The sequence below is a fragment of the Dreissena polymorpha genome, chromosome 2 (assembly GCF_020536995.1).
Source record: "Dreissena polymorpha isolate Duluth1 chromosome 2, UMN_Dpol_1.0, whole genome shotgun sequence".
NCBI lineage: Eukaryota > Metazoa > Mollusca > Bivalvia > Myida > Dreissenidae > Dreissena > Dreissena polymorpha.
In genome coordinates, this window is record NC_068356.1 from 5,487,113 (window position 1) to 5,508,980 (window position 21,868).

General features: G+C 34.8%; 1 protein-coding gene across 1 annotated transcript; it reads left to right on the top strand.

The window, feature by feature from the left end:
- The first annotated feature begins 5,069 nt into the window (after positions 1-5,069).
- Positions 5,070-20,486, top strand: LOC127865695 (uncharacterized). The gene is made up of 7 exons (XM_052405641.1): positions 5,070-5,141; positions 5,626-5,687; positions 8,082-8,121; positions 10,207-10,530; positions 16,069-16,395; positions 19,192-19,545; positions 19,691-20,486. Exons 2-7 carry the CDS (start codon positions 5,628-5,630, stop codon positions 19,861-19,863), a joined length of 1,278 nt encoding a protein of 425 aa, XP_052261601.1. The 5' UTR covers positions 5,070-5,141; positions 5,626-5,627; the 3' UTR covers positions 19,864-20,486.
- Positions 20,487-21,868: the final 1,382 nt, after the last annotated feature.

The window sequence follows — 21,868 nt, forward strand, 5'->3', positions numbered from 1 at the left end:
AAAAACAAGGCTGCCAAGGGGCGGGGCATTTTTCCTTATAAGGCTATATATGGCTTTTGTAAAACCTTGTTAACACTCTATAGGCCACATTTAATGTCAAATCTTCATGAAATATGATCAGAAGATTTGTCTTATTGATATCTTGGATGAGTTCGAAAATGATTACATTTGCTTGAAAAATATGGCTCCCAAGGGGCGGGGCATTTTTCATTGTACGGCTATATATGGCTATAGTAAAATCTTTTTAACACTCTAGAGGCCACATTTATAGTCCGATCTTCATGAAACTCGGTCAGAAGATTCATCCCAATAATATTGGACGTGTTCAAAAATGATGCCGGTTGGTTGAAAAACATGGCCACCACGGGGGCGGGGCATTTTTCCTTATATGGCTATTGTAAAACCTTGTTTACACTCTAGAGGTCACATTTATTTTTCGATCATCATGAAACTTAGTCAGAAGATCTGTCCCAATGATATCTTGGATGAGTTCGAAAATGGTTTTGGTTGCTTTTAAAACATGGCCACCAGGGACGGGGCATTTTTCCTTATACGGCTATATAGGGCTATAGTAAAACCTTGTTAACACTCTCACATTCATAGTCCAGTCTTCATGAAATTTGGTCAGAAGATTGGTCTCAATGATATCTTGGATTAGTTCGAAAATAATTATCTTTGCTTGAAAAACATGGCTTCCAAGTGGCGGGGCATTTTTCCTTTTATGGCTATAGTAAAATCTTGTTAACACTCTAGAGACCACCTTTACTGTCTATCTTCATGAAACTTGGTCAAAAGATTCATCCCGATAATATCTTGGAGGAGTTCAAAAATGATGCCGGTTGGTTGAAAAACATGGCTGCCAGGGGGCGGGGCATTTTTCCTTATATGGCTATAGTAAAACCTTGTTAACACTCTAGAGGCCACATTTTTTTCCGATATTCATGAAACTTGGTCAGAAGCTTTGTCCCAAAAATATCTTGTTATCTCAGGTGAGCGACTTTGGGCCTTTCATGCCCTCTTGTTAAACATTTATTACCAATATGGCTGTCCTCGACACACTAATAAAAAGATTATTTTTTTGAACACGCGAGAGTCGACAGGCGATATTATTACAGCGGAATTTGAACAGTACAAATATCGCGTGTCGCTTCGTGTATCGCGTATAATATCGAGTATCGCTTCGTGTGTCGTGTGTCGCAGTCTGAAATTAGAGCTCATTGGGTAATTGTCGACCTGAAATGGCTTGAAGTCACCCTGGGGTGACTAGAAGCCGATTCATGTCACCCTGGGGTAACTTTAAGCCGATTCTAGTCACCCGGTCGGCTTGAAGTCACCCAGGGTGACATGAATCGGCTTGAAGTCATCCTAGGGTGACAAGAATCGGCCTCTAGTTACCCCCGGGTGACTTCAAGCCATTTCAGGTCGACAATGACCCAATGCGCTATGCTCATCCCATGGTGACATAAATCGGCTTGAAGTCACCCTAGGGTGACAAGAATCGGCTTCTAGTCACCACCGGGTGACTTCAAGCCATTTCAGGTCGACAATGACCCAATGAGCGAAATTAGACCGCGATACACGAGATTCGGATAATATGGGCGATATTTGAATAATAAAATATCGTGTATCGCTTCGTGTGTTGCGCAAAATATCTTGTGTCGCTTCGTGTTTCGTGTGTCGCCCTTTGAACGAGAGACACGATATTTTGCGCGATACACGAAGCCACACAGATTTAATAGTTTACTTACATCTCATCAACACAATATTACACATTACAGGGCATTACAATATTATCGTAAAACACATGTATTGCCTCTCAGCATTCTGAGCTATAAGAGATGGTAGTGTTGTACAAATTATGTCATCCACTAAGCAGCCCCGACACAAGTGCTCAAAGAGCCAGACACACAAACACAGAGAGCTGTTTACTGTTTGATACAACTTGCACAAAATATATCATAATATATGTATAAAACACAGCCATGAAATATTTACACATATTGCTAGGAGTATTACTTCAATTTCTTTGTGTGAAGAACGATGACTTGAGACAATCCAACAATCCTCACATAGATAATGAGTTTGTTCAAACAGCATTGCCGTAAGATCCGGCAGGTTAAATCGAGCAGATCGTATACTAGATATGGCACTAGGATCTACATAGGATCCAAAACACCATTTACCAAAAAAGACATGGTAAAAAGGAACTCTAATCGTTGTGATTTGAAATCTGAGTGAAATTACAGCAAACCAAATATAGGTGTGGACTATGCCTTGTCATTGTTCTCCACTATATTACAAAAAATTGGGTCTTATTTACAATAGTATCACAAAACACATGTATTGCTGCTCATCATTCTGAGCTAAAAGAGATCATAGTATTGTATAAATTATGTCATCCATTAAACAGCCCCAGCACAAGCGCTTAAAAAGCCAGACCCACCAACACAGAGAGCTGTTTACTGCTTGACACAACATTGCACAAAATACATCATAATATAAGTATAAAACATATGTATATATGTATGTTTATATAGCTGTGGACTATGCCATGTCATCGTTCTCCACTATATTAAAACTTTAGGTCTTATTTACATGTGTCTATTGAATTATAGTAATATCAAATGTAAAGTAATGGCACTTTACCATGCCATAACTCGCAATAAAATAAAACCAATTAAGATCTTATTTACATATATAAAAATTTCTCCTTTGTAAAATCAAATAGCAGGTTTTGGCACAACTTCTTATTAGTGACAAATTAGTGAATAAAACTGACATTTTATCAACAGAATGCAAACCCTGAAACTCAGGCACCATAGAAATTGCCTTATCAATCAAATCAGATCTTATATCATCACATAATGAACACTCTAATATGACATTTTTTTCATCTTCTAAAACATTACAAAAAGGGCATAAACGTTGATCTGTTGGTAGCCCTTCATATCTACCAGTCTGAATTCTAATAGGAGCAACTCCACATCTAAATTCACAAAATGCTGAACGATGTTTTACGGGCATTATCATGGTGCAATAGTGTTCAACATTAAAATCTCTTTTAAATATACAAAAAGTTCGGAGTTTGTTACCTCCTCTTTGTGAGGGCCCAGTTACAGAATTAATATTTAAAAACCAATCATTCTTATACTTATTAAACATACTTTGCTCTAAATTTTTAACAAGTAACAACTTCGAAATAGGTACATCTATATTACAATAGCAATCTAAATTGTTATCTTTCAGCTGTTTACGAACCTTGAAATACCAGTTTTTCAGTCTATCAGGTCTACTTGCTGTCCAGAGTGCTATTCGATTGTTAAGCCTAGATGTGTTGGTACATGCTATTCTCGCCCAAGAATTTGCAATTACTTTCCATTGTCGGACAAATGGGGGAATCCATCTCATCTCACCATACAAAGCTGAAACAGGCGTATACCTTCCGACACCCAAGAAAAATCTCATGGCTCTGTTTTGAACAGCCTCAATGCAAGCAAAACTTGTATCACCCCAAATAGTCGCGCCGTATGCTATACAGGCCAAACTACTGAATCATACAACTTTGTATAAACAAGGGAACATCCCCAATTTGCTTGCATTTGGCAATTACTAAACCTAACGCACGGCTAGCACTCTGAGCAACCATTTTTGCAGTTACAGAAAAATCCAAGTGTTCATGTAAAACTAAACCTAGGTACTTGTATCTGTCGGTATAATTTAAGATGTGATCACCACAAGTAAAAACAAAATCAGATTTAGCAAAAGATTGTGGACGAAAATGAACAATATTGCTCTTGTCAATATTAACAGACATATTATTTTGTGAACACCAATCATTGAGAGCACTCAATAGAGTTTGTAGATTCTGTTCACTCTCTGCTACTAAAATTATATCGTCTGCATATAAAAGGCTACATTTCTTATCATTGCCTATTTCAATACCAATATCCAATGACTTTAGTTATATTGCTAAAATAAATGAAATAAAATGCAGCCCTGTCTTAGACCTGAATGTACAGAGAACCAATCTGTTTTGTGCTCATTTATTCTCAAACAGGATGAAACTGAGTGGTACAGGGACCGTAGCGCCACCAACATTTTTCCTGAGATACCATTGGATTGCAAGCGTTCCCAAAGTTTGGAACGGTTTATATAATCGTACGCTTTACTGAAATCAATAAAAGATATGAAAGTAGATAGTTTTTGCTCCTTTCGCGTGTCAACAATGTTGACTAAAGATGTTTTATGGTGCTACGTTTTTTCCTGAACCCATTCTGTTCATCAACTAACAAATTTTCACACTCTGCCCAGCTTGATAGTCTATTGTACAAAATGCGACAGTAAATTATATATACAGCTGAAGCCAAAGCTATACCCCTATAAGCTAACGGATCTCGTGCATCAGACATAGACGATTTGGGAATAGGGTTTATGACACATTTACCCCAAATAGTTGGTACTATACCATTGTCAAAACATAAATTATGTAAGACATGAAGGGAGAATATTACTGTATCATTTTTCAAAACCTCTGCAGGAATCTCATCCACTCCAACCGCCTTCACACGATATTTCGCACGATACACGAAGCGACACGCGATATTTACGACGATATATCGCCTTTTTGGCTACCTACACTAGGGCGATATTTCGTGGTACATTCTCGCGCGTCGCTTCGTGTATCGCGCAAAATATCGTGTGTCGCGCAAAATATTGTGTATCGCTTCGTGTGTCGTGTGTCGCCCTTGATGAAAGAAGGGCGAGCTTATAGACGGCACTATCCGAATTCCGTACAGAAAAGAAGCTGAAACAATAGTATAAATTATTGATATACTTAACATTTATTATATTCTCAGTTATAATACTAACAATATATACGAAATGAAAATAACACCAATACCAACGTTAACTGGGCGAGTAAGAATTATTTATGCGATAGTGCACATACTGGCCCCGTGTTCACAAAACAGTTTTTGCAATCGGAAATCGATTTTGCTTGTTTACCCTAACAAGTAGATTACTATCGATATATCGTTACACATTATGAAATCGTTATATCTAACGATTGGTAATTGGTTTTCCCAACTTCAATGAAACTGAAGAACGTATCTTCAAAACAGCGGAGTATTTATTAAAAAACGGTATAATTGTGATATCTTCTTGTTGTGATATGTAATGTAAAATGTTAAAAAAAAATACGAATACAATCACCACTTGAATATATAGATAATTTTCGTTTTTTGTGTGTGTATTTTTAACGTGCAAAATGTTACGTTTCTTAAGTTTAAAAACGAAAGTTGCAGTGTTTGTTATTGTTTGCTAAATTAACGGTTTGTATTGAAACGTAATTTATGTACAACTAAATAAAGTTCTTTTGGTAGAAATTTAAAATAGAACTAAAATCAACAGGTGTTTGTATACCTAATACTTAACACGAGTCTATATTAGACGCACATTCTATGTCATTGTAATTCGGGTATTTCTAACTCTTGTATGTGATAAATTTAATAAATCCACAGAATTAAAACATACAGTGTATTCTATTTTGAATAATCAATGATATTCAACAAATCCAGCAAATCGATCGGTCAAAACAAACATTTCATTATCTGTATTCAATTTCAGCCATGAAGTCGTATACAGTCATACATGAGCGTCGTGTTTGTTGCAGTTTTATTAAGCTGATGGTGAGTCGCTATTTCAAGTCGCTTCATCAACAGTACTCGAAATATTCTAAGTGTGCTTATGACAAGCTTACGTGTTTCCTCGTTCTTGCGGATATATTTATGCCCCCCTTCGAAAAAGAGGGGGTATATTGCTTTGCTCATGTCGGTCGGTCGGTCGGTCGGTCGGTCGGTCTGTCGGTCTGTCGGTCCGTCCACCAGGTGGTTGTCAGACGATAAATCAAGAACGCTTAGGCCTAGGATCATAAAACTTCATAGGTACATTGATCATGATTCGCAGATGACCCCTATTAATTTTGAGGTCACTAGGTCAAAGGTCAAGGTCACGGTGACCCTAAATAGTAAAATGGTTTCCGGATGATAACTCAAAAACGCTTAGGCCTAGGATCATGAAACTTGATAGGTAGATTGATCATGACTCGCACATGAACCCTATTGATTTTCAGGTCACTAGGTCAAAGGTCAAGGTCACAGTGACCCGAAATAGTAAAATGGATTCCGGATGATAACTCAAGAACGCTTCGGCCTAGGATCATGAAACTTAATAGGTAGATTGATCATTACTCGCAGATAACCCCTATTGATTTTCAGGTCACTAGGTCAAAGGTCAAGGTCACAGTGACCCGAAATAGTAAAATGGTTTCCGGATGATAACTCAAGAACGCTTAGGACTAGGATCATGAAACTTAATAGGTAGATTGATCATGACTCGCAGATGACCTCTATTGATTTTCAGGTCACTAGGTCAAAGGTCAAGGTCACGATGACCCGAAATAGTAAAATGGTTTCCGGATGATAACTGAAGAAAGCTTATTCCTTGGATCATGAAACTTGATATGTAGATTGATCATGACTCGCAGATGACCCCTATTGATTTTCAGGTCACTAGGTCAAAGGTCAAGGTCACGGTGACCCGAAATAGTAAAATGGTGTCCGGATGATAACTCAAGAACGCTTATGGCTATGATCATGAAACTTCATAGGTACATTGATCATGACTGGCAGATGACCCCTATTGATTTTCAGGTCACTAGGTCAAAGGTCAAGGTCACAGTGACAAATAAAATATATTCACACAATGGCTGTCACTACAACGGAGAGCCCATATGGGGGGCATGTATGTTTTACAAACAGCCCTTGTTTTCGTTTGTTTTCCACGTTAACGTGTTGACGTGTATGAATTTCGCCAACAAGACAACACGCAAAAATGACACATATACCACACAGACGGGTCTATTTGTAGTTCTTTTTCGTTTTATTTTATACTATCATGAAGTTTGAATATATATATATATATATATATATATATATATATATATATATATATATATATATATATATATATATATATATATATATATATATATATATATATAATAAAACGCTTTTATTAAATTTGCCGTAGCTTTCGACCTCTCGGTCTTCTTCAGCGGCGTTTATTTGTGAATAAGCATATCATCTTTAGCGGAAGTGACGTTATATTATCGCACGTTACATTGCGCGCCAATTTTAGTCTTTTGTGTTTAGTCCATATGGTTTGAACGTCCTCAGTTTGCGCTTCCAAAGTTGTTCGATGGTCTTCCGGTACTCGTCGGTTCCAGTTAATTTTTCGAGTCCCATGACCAGGAAGTCTGCGACGCTGTGGCCATTTGTGTAGAAGTGCTCGGCTACCGGGTCGTTGTGTCGAGTCCGTATGCGGGACAGGTTAAGAAGATGTCGCTGGTACAGGGTATCTCCCGTTTCTCCTACGTATACGGACTCGACACAACGACCCGGTAGCCGAGCACTTCTACACAAACGGCCACAGCGTCGCAGACTTCCGGGTCATGGGACTCGAAAAATTAAATGGAACCGACGAGTACCGGAAGACCATCGAACAACTTTGGAAGCGCAAACTGAGGACGTTCAAACCATATGGACTAAACACAAAAGACTAAAATTGGCGCGCAATGTAACGTGCGAGAATATAACGACACTTCCGCTAAAGATGATATGCTTATTTACAAATAAACGCCGCTGAAGAAGACCGAGAGGTCGAAAGCTACGGCAAATTTAATAAAAGCGTTTTATTTTATATAAACGGCTAAAAGCGACTTTATTATATATATATATATATATATATATATATATATATATATATGGCAATCTTATTACAGATATAAGATAATTTCGAAAAAATTTACACACAAAGTTTGGATCGATACATTCATTAATAATGATCTTCAATAAACTAGATTTAAATTTAGTTTATTGAAGCTCATTATTAATGAATGTATCGATCCAAACTTTGTGCGTAAAATTTGTCGAAAGGTAGAATTTTATTCCGAACAAGTAGTACACACGAAAGCATTACATTTTGAATAAATTATTCTTAAATCTAATTATTTTACATTTCAGGCTGTCGTTTGTCTGTGTTCACGGGTAACCGATTGCAAAGGTAATATTATGTGTTCCTGTCACACAATATTTTATTGCAATGTGAAGTTTAAAATAGCACGAAACACATGTACGCATTGGTAAAGCAAAGTACGGTGGCATAAAAGGGACATAGGCAATATTTTATTTAACAGTCTCTATGACGTGCGCACGTCATAGTTATGACGTGCGCACGTCATAACTATGGCGTTCGCACGTCATAACTATGACGTGCGCACGTAAAAGCTATGACGTGCGCACGTCATAGCCTTGACGTGCGCATGTCATTGAAATAGTTAAATAAAATATTTCCTATGTCCCATTTATGCCGCCGTAGTAAAGCGATCGTTTTAACCGTGTACATATGTTCGCAGAACACCCATAATCTCATAATAGTGCATTGCCATATAAAGCTTAATAGACATTATTTGGTTATACCTTTGGCGTTAGGTATATGCTGCCATACAGCTTAACTATATTATACAAAGACATGTACTTCTGACAGCAACTATATTTATTTTAAGTTAAACCGAAACCAACTGATTAAAAGCTTGGTATTTCGGAATATTGTGTGTGTGAAAATAATACAGTATAATAAAATAATGATGCAAATGAGTTGAGTTGATGCAAATCATGAGGATTTTTAATAATGATAAAAACTAATAATAATAATAAACAGCATACGATGCGATTATTATCATTATTATTATTAAACACATGCTTCATGTTAGAAGTCAAGATGTATACAGCGCCCAAAATGAATCAATAGACAATTTGTAGCGTGTATGCTATTTTGCTCACACCATGCATGCATTTATATTCATTGAAAGGACTGCATTTTTTTAATAAACGGTTCGTATAACATAGTCAAAATAATTAAGCCTATGACCTGGAAGATTAAAATATTTAAAACAAAATTGAAACAATGTGTGTTTTATAAAACTTTATTAACGAAGTTATACTAAAACTTTTTATTAGCTCGACTGTTTTCGGAGAAAACCCGAGGTATTGTCGTAGCCAGCTCTTCGTCCGCCGTCCGACGTCCGCCGTCAGCCGTCCGCCGTAGGCGTCGTGCTAAAGCCTTAACATTGGCTCTAAAATCAAAGTGCTTCCACATACAACTTTAAAACTTCATATGTAGATGCACCTTGATAAATTCTACACGCCACACCCATTTTTTGGTCACTAGGTCAAAGGTCAAGGTCACTGTGACCTCTAATATAAAACTTTAACATAGGCTCTAAAATCAAAGTGCTTCCACTTACAACTTTGAAACTTCATATGTAGATGCACCTTGATAAGTTCTACACGCCACACCAATTTTTGGGTCACTAGGTCAAAGGTCAAGGTCACTGTGACCTCTAATATAAAACTTTAAAATAAACCTTTACATTCGCTCTAAACTCGAAGTGCTTCCACCTACAACTTTGAAACTTCATATGTACATGCACATTGATGAGTTCTACACGCCACACCCATTTTTGGGTAGTGACCTAGTGAGGTCAAAGGTCAAGGTCTCTGTGACCTCTAATATAAAACTTTAACATAGCCTCTACAATAACAGTGCTTCATCCTACAACTTTTAAACTTCATATGTACATTCACCTTCCTCATTTCTACACGCCACACCCATTTTAAGCTTGGCTGTTTTCGGAGAAAACCCGAGGTATTGTCATAGCCAGATCGTCGTCCGCGGTCCGCGGTCCGCCGTCCGCCGTAGGCGTCGTGCTAAAACCTTAACATTGGCTCTAAAATCAAAGTGCTTCCACCTACAACTTTGAAACTTCATAAGTAGATGCCCCTTGATGAGTTCTACACGCCACGCCCAATTTTGGGTCATAAGGTCAAAGGTCAAGGTCACCGTGACCTCTAAAAAAAAATCTGACAAGCTTTCGCAGCCGAGCGTTGGCACCCGTTATGCGGTGCTCTTGTAGTTTTATATTTAATGTTTGGCGGTATGATTTAAAAATAGAAAGTGAAAAAAAAACAATTACGATTTCGTGTAAATAATAAACAGTGTATGTATATTTAATTAAAACAATATTTTCTTACATCGCAGAAAATGACAGGTCACTAAATATTATATATATTTTTACGGTTATTTCAGTTACCAAAGAAGAAGAACCAGAAATCCGAATACGAAAAATCGAATGGGGTTCCACGGCAGCCATAGAATGCTCTGGAAATACTGAACTCACTTTTCAATTTAAGAGAGCTGATTCTAATATAACAATGAACATAGCCGAGTGTGAATCAAAGGTTCAGTCATGTAATCTACTGGATAAGAAGTATAAGGAGTATTACACTGTTGCGCACACAGGTTCGGGAGGTATCATGTTTGTGATCAGACTAAACGAAGACACATACGGGACATACACTTGTGTTGCAACGTACAAATCCAGCATATCAGCAAGCGTGGATGTGTTGAAAGGTACGGATTGAGTATATATTCGATTCAAAACCCTTTTGTTGAGATTGTGTTTTATCAGTGTCTGATTAAACTTGTTAAGTTAGAAGAATATTTTTGATTTAAACGTATATGATTCGTGAATAATTGTGGGATAATTATTTGTTTAGGCTTTCGCATACAGTTTTATACCACAATGGGTTGTAATAATGGCCCATTTTAGGATGTCACCTATGTTTATCTTTTAAATGTATTTGTGATTGCGGTATGCATATCATAGTGTCATTAAATTGTCTCAGGTAAATACAAAAATACTACGAGTGTATCAAGCGTTGTTAAAATGAAACTGGTTTATACAAACAACCATTTACTTAGACACTACGACGACAATTACCAATTAACATTCACGAGTCCTTATGTGGTATTGTATTAGCATTTATGTCCATGAAATCATCATTTTAAACGGTATACATTGGGCTTGAGCAACTGTGGTTGCACCTTTTTAAGTACGTGCATTCGTATTTATTACTCGATATTAAAATTGGTACGATAGGATAATACCATAACGGATGATAAAATAAGTAAATATTTGACTCGTTAATTTTAAATGTATATCTTAAACAGTACCAGCGTGTTGGTCATTTCGGTCTTCGTCAGGTTTGCTATTATAAGCACGACATGCGTTTAGTTGACCAAACTCCGGAGGCAAAATCAAAATATTTCATTATAATTTGAACTTGTTTCAAATACACTCATGTACAAATATTACTATATATATATATGGTTACCCCAAAACTATCGTTACTTATATTTTTAAAATTATACAGTACTAGCAAAAAACGTTTTCTTTTTCTTAACACTTTTTTAAAGACAAAATTTTCATCATTTTAATACCAAATATCTATCTTTTACATATGAAATAGTAAAATCTAACTTATTTACATAATTATGTATATTTTGATTTATGTGTGTGAGTTAATATACTATTAAAGGGAAAACGCTACATTTTTCTAGATTTTTTTCCACAACAGAAGTTACGATAGTTTTGCATATAAAATACTATTCAAATGGTAGGAATGTTAAGTTGAACAACTATCGCATATAATATATTTTTAATTCTCAGCTGATATATATGTTAGAAAGATTCATACTCTTTAATTTTTGACAACCTTAATAATAATTTCTAATGACAAGATTATATTCATTACTGCAAGTTCGGAAAAATCTAAACAGATAGTGTTAGTATCTTGACGCTTTTTGTTAATAACTCTTTGAACAGTATGAACCATTTAATCATACAATATGGCTTGTTAAAAACATTGTTTTAACTTAACGATTGAAACATGTAAAGAAATAATAGACATTTTTCGAAATTAATCAGTAATTTAATTGATCATCAAATGTTCTGGTCTCATTTAGTTGATGTTGTACGATCATACTTGTGATTTTATGAATTTACTTTGAACATGTATTTCTGAAGATAATAATGTTATAATATTCACAGAAACCTAAAACAAAAATGGCATTATTAAAAAAAAAAGTTTTTAAACCTCAAATCAAAAATAATTATTAACATACAATTTGTCACGGCTGTTATCATAATGATTTCATCATTAAAATGATAAATTTCTGTTGATGACTAAAATCTGACTTATTTAAGAAGAATAAGGAAATAATAGCCTTTGGAAATCCTATTAAGTCGATGTGTATTTCCGTGCTATTCAGCCACTTTTACAATGCCTTCAACTAATGCTTACCTAAAGTTCATGACTACCCTTGTTTACACAGTCATACTTCATTAGTCTCTGCCTTCAGCATTAAACAACACTATTCCCCTTTTCACATACCTCAACGTTAGTATTTCCTAGTTTACAAATATTTTGTCGCTATACTCTTTATCGCCTTTACTTTACCCTCTTTTACCTTTCTCTTCAGTCTTCATGTTTCCGCAAACTTCATCTGTACTTTTTTTATTTCCATGTTTACCTACCTCAACTTCACTTTATCTAAGCGTACACATGTCAACTTGACTATTGTCTTGGCTGCCTCCCTCAATCTACGTTTTTTAGTTTACGTACCTCAACTTAACGACCAGTATACATTAGATTACAATTGTCAACTTCACTATACATGTATGCAATAATTTACAACCATCAACAGTACTGCACTATTCCCGGTGTGAAAAAAACACCATCATTTCTATTTCAACTTGCTTGCAAGTTTTTATATAAATTGAAATAAATTTCTGATTGATGGGAATTTGAGAAGTCAAAAGTCACTGCTTAGAATAAATTACCAAAAAAGACGGTTATTTAATCAATTACAAATATTAAATTATCCCTACTATGTTACCCTACTCATGAGAAAAAAGTAGAAGCCATTCATGGTGCACTCTTTCAATGACTTAGTCTGTACAAAGAAATATTAAGTCTCAAAATGTTGGGTCTCGGTGTGTCTCTTGATTATGTAAAGCCACATAGATTTCAAGTAAATGGCTCACCTGTATGAACACAACTGCTACTTGAATTGATTTGCATAATCGATCTCCATTTTTATAGTTTTAAATCCAAATCAATCTACGTTTTCCCGCTCTGTTGTAAGATTGACATTTTTGATAAACAAGCAACTGCTTCACAACTTTCCTCACCATTCCATAGACTATCAACCTCAACCTAGGTATTCTTTTGTCATCCTGTCTCACAATTTTCTAGACTTCTGACATAAACTTCACAGTTCTTTTGTCTACCTGCCTCACTATATTTTAAACTACTAACCCCAAACTTCACTTTTACCTAGACTATTGATTTCAACATCACTATTTCATTGACAAGCTGCCTCATTATTCATTAGACCACTGACCTCAGCTTCACTATTCCATAGACCACTGACCCCAACTTAACTATTCCTCTGTCTACCTGCCTCTCTTTTCCCTAAACTTTTGACATCAGCTTCACCTTTCCCTAGACACCTTGCCACTCCATTCCCTAGACTGACCTCAACTTCATTTTTCCCTAGACATCTTGCCTTAGCATTCCATTGACTTTCAACCTCGACTTCACTATTCTTTTAAATACCTCGTTTTTAATAACACTTCTGACCTCCACTTCACTATTGCCGAGACAACTGTCCTCAATATTCGATAGATTTTCATCTCAACTGTACTATTCTTGTCCCTATCTACCTCGCTATTCACTTGATTACCAACTCCTTTTTAACTATTCACTAAATTACCAACCTCCACTTCACTATTCCATTGTCCAACACCCTCATGTGTCAATCTCTAATCTACTTACTTCCTGTTCACTGTTCCCTAGACTAATCCTCCTCCACCTCCTCCTCCTCCTCCTTTTCCTCCTCCTCCTCAACATCATCATCATCATCATCATGATCATAATCATCATCATGATCATCATTATCATCATCATCGTTATCATCATCATCATCAGCAGCAGCAGCAGCAGCAGCAGCAGCATCATCATCATCATTATCATCATCATCACACATTATCTGGATTATTTGAATCATCGCTATCAAAACAATCTTCTTGATCATCATCCTCATCATCATGATCATCTTGATCATTAGCATTAGCATAAGCATTATCTTTTAAATTTTAAATTTAAGCGTAATAGTTATCAACAACTCTATAATTCTTGGCATGATCAGAAAATTGACAGCTACATTCTTTGCACATGCATGTATTAAATTCATCTAAGTTTTCTAGGTCTGAATCCTGGTAATGATACATTTCTGATACATCCGAAACATCTGAAACGTCTGGTTAATAGTAACATGCATTTTGTACCAAACAAATTTAGCAGGCATATTCACCCCCACTAACGTCATACTTAAGGCTTTGTAAATGGTAACCGTTAATGGCATGAAAACCAAGTAAAAAGAAACAACAATCTACTCTGTAAATCAACAAAGCTCTTGGCTCAAAAAGTGATAATTGATTTAATTTAACACTTGATAGTCCAGTTAATACATAATGAAAATATCTTACATACAATTGCAGTAATATTTTACAATGAGTTTACACACCCAGCCTTTTTTGTCAGCTTTTACAAATTGATTTCAATCTTGAAAAGTGAGAATTTAAAATGGAGTAAAGCTAAGATTTAAAAATAACATGATTAACAAATATGTTAATACTTATCATAATATGAATACATTATTAATTTATTAGTTATTTACATGTTTTGAAAGGCTACAAAAGTATCAATATACTAACTTTTTATTCAAAATAGTCTAAGCATAGGTCCTCTTTAATGAAAACAATTAATATCGTTTAGCAATGATGTACAGCCTTTTATGTTAATTTGTTCTTGTTGTTGAAAATAACAATCCTCTTTAAAATCGACAAATATTAACTCATATTGAAGAGTTTTTTTAAACAATGCTTTGCCTAATATAATCAACATACATTTCAATGATTAATAACAGAGTTTACAATCTTATCGGAGACGTATGACAGAGTTTACCGATCAACATAATACATCCTTATATGGCCTTTATGTCGTATGCTTGTTTCAAATGTGGATTTTATTTTAAAGGGGCCTTTTCACGTTTTGGTAAATTGACAAAATTTAAAAAAGTTGTTTCAGATTCGCAAACTTTAGATTTAGTTATGATATTTGTGAGGAAACAGTAATACTGAACATTTACCATGCTCTAATATAGACATTATATGCATCTTTTGACGATTTAAAAACCTGAAAATTATAAAACGTTGCAACGCGAAACGATTGAATAATTTGGAGAGTTCTGTTGTTGTCGCTATATTTTGTGAAACTACGATGATTGCTTATATATAGTATAAAATACATCTCGCTTTGTATGCGGAAGAATGGTCGAGGGGTCTAAGTTGGAGACTTTTTACGCCAGGACTCCAGGGGTCAGTGGTTCGAGCCCTGTTGAGGGTTACTTTTTTATTCTTGATTTTTTACTGGAGCTTTTTAGAGAAATGTTTACATTTATCAATAGAAAGCATTTAATGACAAACTTCAAAACATGCCAGAATCTGTGAAAAGACCCCTTTAATAATGAATACTTTTAATTTGATTAGTTTCTTGAAGAACTTAATACATTTGTTTTGCAAAATGGCAGTAGAACTAAGTAAGGATCCGATGTTTAATTTTTCACAATATTACCGTAGGTTGCAGGAAACACAAAGCCCCATACCAACACATTAACTCGTATAAGTCGCAAAACTTAAAATATGACTTTGTGTCGGAAAAAAGAAAACAATACATCAAAATAGGTATATAATCTCAATAACAATGATCAGAACAATAAAGAAAAACACATTAATTTAACTCCTGATTGTTATGTTGTTTGAGCTCACTTCTTATTTTGAGATTGAAAAATAAACGTCATACAAAATAATGCCTCATTCAGCTTGCATAAAGAACGTTCTTTACGCGTGATGAAAGCAATTATCCAGTCATATACCGATAACGATGGACCGTGTTCTGTGAAAAGAGTGGTTAACCCATGTGCGTAAAGTGTCGTCCCAGATTAGCCTGTGCACTTTAATATTCTACTTCTTTTTTCTTTCAGCAATCAAAGAAGAAGAACCAGAAATCCGAATACGAAAAATCGAATGGGGTTCCACGGCAGCCATAGAATGCTCTGGAAATACTGAACTCACTTTTCAATTTAAGAGAGCTGATTCTAATATAACAATGAACATAGCCGAGTGTGAATCAAAGGTTCAGTCATGTAATCTACTGGACAATAAGAAGTATACCGAGTATTACACTGTTGCCCACACAGGTTCGGGAGGTATCATATTTGTGATCAGACTAAACGAGGACACATACGGGACATACAGTTGTGTTGCAACGTTCAATTCCAGTATATCAGCAAGCGTGGATGTGTTGAAAGGTACGGCTTGAGCATATATTCGATTCAAAACCCGTTTGTTGAGATTTTCTTAAACTACTGTCTGAGTTTAATTGTGATGACAAGAGGAAAATGTTTGTCTACACATGCACATACATTGTTCGTGAATAATTCTGGAAACATTATGTACTTCGAAGACAGTTAAAGATCACAATGGGTTGCAAAAAAGGTCATTGTAGGACATTTTTTTTCTAACTTAATTCATTGTGCGTGTAATATTATTATAAAAATTCTCCTAAGTAAATACTTAAGGGCGTCATCGGTCTTTCTGACAATGAACATGTTTTAAACACAAAACATAAAATCTTTGTTCTGAATATACGACGGCAAAATAAATAGAGCAATTTATTAGTCCTCATGGTTTTATGGTATAGGCACGTTATCAATGGATTCGTCCTGATTAACATTTTCCATTTTGTTAGAGTAATTTAAATGTCACCTTTTTAACTAAGTGAAGACCTATGTATTACAATATACATACACGTTTATGTTAGGATAGTTGTATTACGGATGGTAAAATGAGTTAATAATATTAACTTAATATTAAACTTGACAATTTTTTATGTATAGCTTTAGCTTGAAAACGTTTCGGCCATATTGGCCTTCATCAGGTTTGCTATTATTACCACAACATGCTTCGACGTCATCAAACGTAAAAAAATGCTATGATGCAACTACACACATAAATTATTATAATGGGGCAGCATTGCGTGCAGTTACCGGTGTAAAACCGAAGATGTACAATTGAAAATTACAGGAAATAAAAAGAGCCCTAAATGAATCATAATGAGTTGTGTATGGATAACGAGCACAAGAATCACAATACTGAGTGTTTTTTATACTCATTTAAATGTCTTTACAAGTTGTATTAAACGGTATCTTTGTTATAACAAATACAATCAAGTCTATGACAAGCGCCATTAAAATATTCCAAATTAACTGTACACATTATGTTTAATATAGATGACTATACGATCGTTTATTAATTATTTTATTGTTTCATGCACACTATTTCGTGATTAGTTTAAACATTGAAAAAAAAAGTCAACTCTATATATGCAAAACGATTTTGTCTGAATAATGTAGCAATACTTTGTATATATATATATATATATATATATATATATATATATATATATATATATATATATATATATATATATATATAATTGCTTAACTATTAGACAAAATCGTTTTTATCCCCGCCGAAAAATTTTCGGAGGGGATATAGTAATTGGTCCTGTCCGTCTGTCCGTCCGTCTGTCCGTCCGGCTGAAACTTTGTCCGGAGCATAACTCCAAATCTATTCAATGGATTTACTTTAAACTTAGAATATAAACAGATGGCAACTAGGAGAAGTGCAGTGACCAAGAACCATAACTCTATCTACCTTAGTTTTTGAATTATCTCCCCTTTTATATGATTTTAAAGTACATTTTTGTCCGGAGCATAACTCTAAATCTACTGAAGGGATTTACTTGAAACTTAAAATATACACAGATGGCAACTAGGAAAAGTGCAGTGACCAAGAACCACAACTCCATCTACCTTAGTTTTTGAATTATCTCCCCTTTTATATGATTTTAATGCAATTTTTTGTCCGGAGCATAACTCTAAATGTACTAAAGGGATTTACTTGAAACTTGAAATATTAGCAGATGGCAACTAGGAGAAGTGCAGTGACCAAGAACCATAACTCTATCTACCTTAGATTTTGAATTATCTCCACTTTTATATAATTTTAAAGTATTTTTTTGTCCGGAGCATAACTCTAAATCTACTGAAGGGATTTACTTGAAACTTGAAATATAAACAGATGGCAACTAGGAGAAGTGCAATGACTAAGAACCATAACTCTATCTACCTTAGTTTTTGAATTATCTCCCCTTTTATATAACTTTAAAGTAAATTTTGTGCGGAGCATAACTCTAAATGTACTAAAGCGATTTACTTGAAACTTGAAATATAAACATATGGCAACTAGGAGAAGTGCAGTGACCAAGAACCATAACTCTTTCTTCCTTAGTTTTTTAATTATCTCCCCTTTTATATAATTTTAAAGTAATTTTTTGTCCGGAGCATAACTCTAAATCTACTGAAGGGATTTACTTGAAACTTCAAACTTAAACAGATGGCAACTAGGAGAAGTGCAGTGACTAAGAACCATAACTCAACCTACCTTAGCGTTTGAATTATATCCCTTTATTTAATTTAAAAGTAAATTTTTGTCCGGAGCATAATGAATTATCTCCCTTTATTTGTTTTTACAAATATTATTCTACTCTCTCAAACAAATATTGTCATACAAGCAAACACATTTCGGCGGGGATTTGGCACTACTGTGACAAGCTCTTGTTCATTTAGAGTTTGCTCTAATTACCACAACATGCGTCGACGTCATCAAACGTAAAAAATGCTATGATGCAAGTACAAACACAAACAATCATAATGGAGCAGCATTGCGTGCAGCTACCGGTGTGAAACAAAGATTTAGAATGTAAAATTACAGGAAATAAACAGGCGCATAATGAATCATAATTAAATGTGAACTGAAAACGAACACAAGAATCACAATTCAATGTTTTTACAAGTTGTATTTAACTTTATCGTTGGTTTAACAAATATAATCCAGTCTATGACAAGCGACATTAAATTATTCAAAATTAATTGTAAAACGTGTGTGTCATATAGATGAATCTACGATGATTTATTAATTATTTTATTGTTGTATGCTAATACGCATACATATAATAATATATGCTACTTTGGTTCTTTTAGAGATCAAGGAGGAACAACCCGAAATCCGAATACGAAAAATGGAATTTGGTTCAACGGCAGCCATAGAATGCATCGGAAATACTGATATAACTTTTCAATTTAAAAGTGATTATTTTACTACAACGATAAACATAGCGGAATGTGGATCAAAGGTTCAGTTATGTAGTCTAATTGATGAGAAGTATGCCAAGTATTACAGTGTCTCACATACAGGTTCTGGAGGTATTCTGTCCATACACAGTCTGAACGAGGACACATATGGGACATACACGTGTGTTGCAAAATACTATTCGAATATGTCAGCAAGTACACAAATATATCCACCGAGAAGTGTCGTTTCACCAGGACTGAAAGGTATGCGTTTTCGCTTATGGCAACGTTAACGGCAAATATTTGCTAATTAACTTATATTTAATTAAACATAAACCATTCCAACGCTAGCAGTATTCAATATGCGTTTCCAGTACAACAAAAAAGATTTTTTTGTCTGTTTTTACAGGGGCTGTAACGACCTTTCGGACTTTCAATGATGTGACCAATAACTACACGAACGTACGATACGCATATGCATTTGTTATATTGTTATGTATAGGGGTTGCATTAGTTTTAGCTAAATTTTGCACATGCAAACTGCCTCGATTCCTTCCCGGAACCGACGCTGGTAAAATTTAACATACCATATGTGGTATAAGACTTCAGTAATTGAAATTTCATTTTTGTGTGTTTAATGATCAAGCTTAATGTTTCTTGAGCAATGCCTTGTATGTTTATGTCAAAATGTTGTAAATACATTTTTGGATTCTAACGTTTCGGTTTTATCTCCTTGTAGGGTCTCTTTATAGTGTAAAAGTTACCGTTTAACTACCATTACAATAATTATTAATGGTTACTCCATCGTATAACTCTATAATCTAATAGACTTTTGCAATGTTTCACCTTAATTTGATGTAAACTTGTATTGCATGTGTGTGCGTGTGTGCTTATGTGGTGCTTGTGCATGTGCAGACGTGTGATTGCACAACTAAAAAGCAGTGATATTTGCCCACCATAAATGTTAAAACGCTGCGTGAGTTTATTAGGTTATGAAACATGAGTAAAGTGTGGACTACAATGTACAATCGTTGTTAATATCAAACTGTACTTTGCCTTAGTGTGTATGTTTGAGATGTCACTTAAGTTGTTGTTGCATTAATTATTAATTAATTAATTACAATATTTATGCATTTTGTGCAATTCTAACGCATTTGTATATATGTAAGTGTGTACGTTTTCGTAAATTATCATCGTTCAACTGACGTTTACTTTTATCATTTTCATACAATTTCTACTGTATTTTTCAATAGTATATTATTTGCAAAAATGCGCGGATTCTAAGCTAACTGTTCAGTGTAGGTTATTATAATGCTCTCGTTTATACATCCAATATAACTTCACATACTTTTGATAAAGTATGGCACAAAAGCGTATTACACAAACTTAAACAAGCTGGCATTCGATGGAATCTATTATCTTTCTTGTCTAATTTTCTGATCATAAACAAAAAGTTAAGTTACTTGGAGCGAAGTCCTATTGAAATTCTCGCCGGTGAACCCCTTTGATTTAATTTCCCGGTGTATGTAAATAACATTTACACATACATTTGTTTCCTGATGATTCCATTCTTTCATGGTCGTTAACTCGCCACACGAAACCTCGGCCGTATTGCAATCAGACATAAATAACATTTCCAGCTGGTTAGTAACTTTTATCCCCTCAAATTCCGCTTCAATGCTTATATCTCGCATTATAAATAAATCATCTCATTCACCATGTACCATGCAGAACATTATAAACGGAGTGTTCATGTTCATTAACCTTTAGATGTATTAATGTTCAATTACTGTACTTGTGGAGCAAATATCTTTTATAAAGGAAAACGCACGGAAACGAGTTTTTATAATACGTCAACTTAACAGGAAAACTCTCGTGAAAATATACTTAACGATAATAAGACCAATTGTCAAAATTCAGTTTATGATTTTGATAAATGTACGCAATGTATAAAAAAGACGAACTAGATAAAATCCAAACCGAAGCCGCGCGAATATAGTCTGGTTGCACACGATTAGATTCATTAGAAGATATTCGCTGCGAACTCAAAAATTCCATATCTACATAGTCCGTCCTCTGCATCCAAACAATATTATATATGGAGATGACACTCGTAACTTCTTAACCAATAGAAAAATACCTGATGCAATTCATAAATTTAGTATAAAAAGTAAGCGATTTGGTGCGTAAACATGCTACAGAACGAATCCCAAACGCTTTTTGTTCTTTCAAGTCATTCAAAACCTCCTTCCTTTTCCCCATACTTCTGCCACTTTATCTCCTACAACTTTCAAATGTTATCCTATTACCTATAGCAAATTAAATTCTATCATCTGAGTTTCCCTTTTAACCTAGAGTTATTACGACCTAATTATTTAACTTCCGATTATGTTCGTACCAAAACATGGAGAAATGCCATTTGATCTTTTATGTAAAAAGCAGCATGCCTCTGTGCACAGGTCATTTGAAGGATGTTTTACCATTATCGTCTTAATCAAACGAATATAACATCCAATGGTGTCATATACTATGCGACCTACCTAACACCGATGCACACATTAAGGTCACATTGTCTGTCTATGTTATA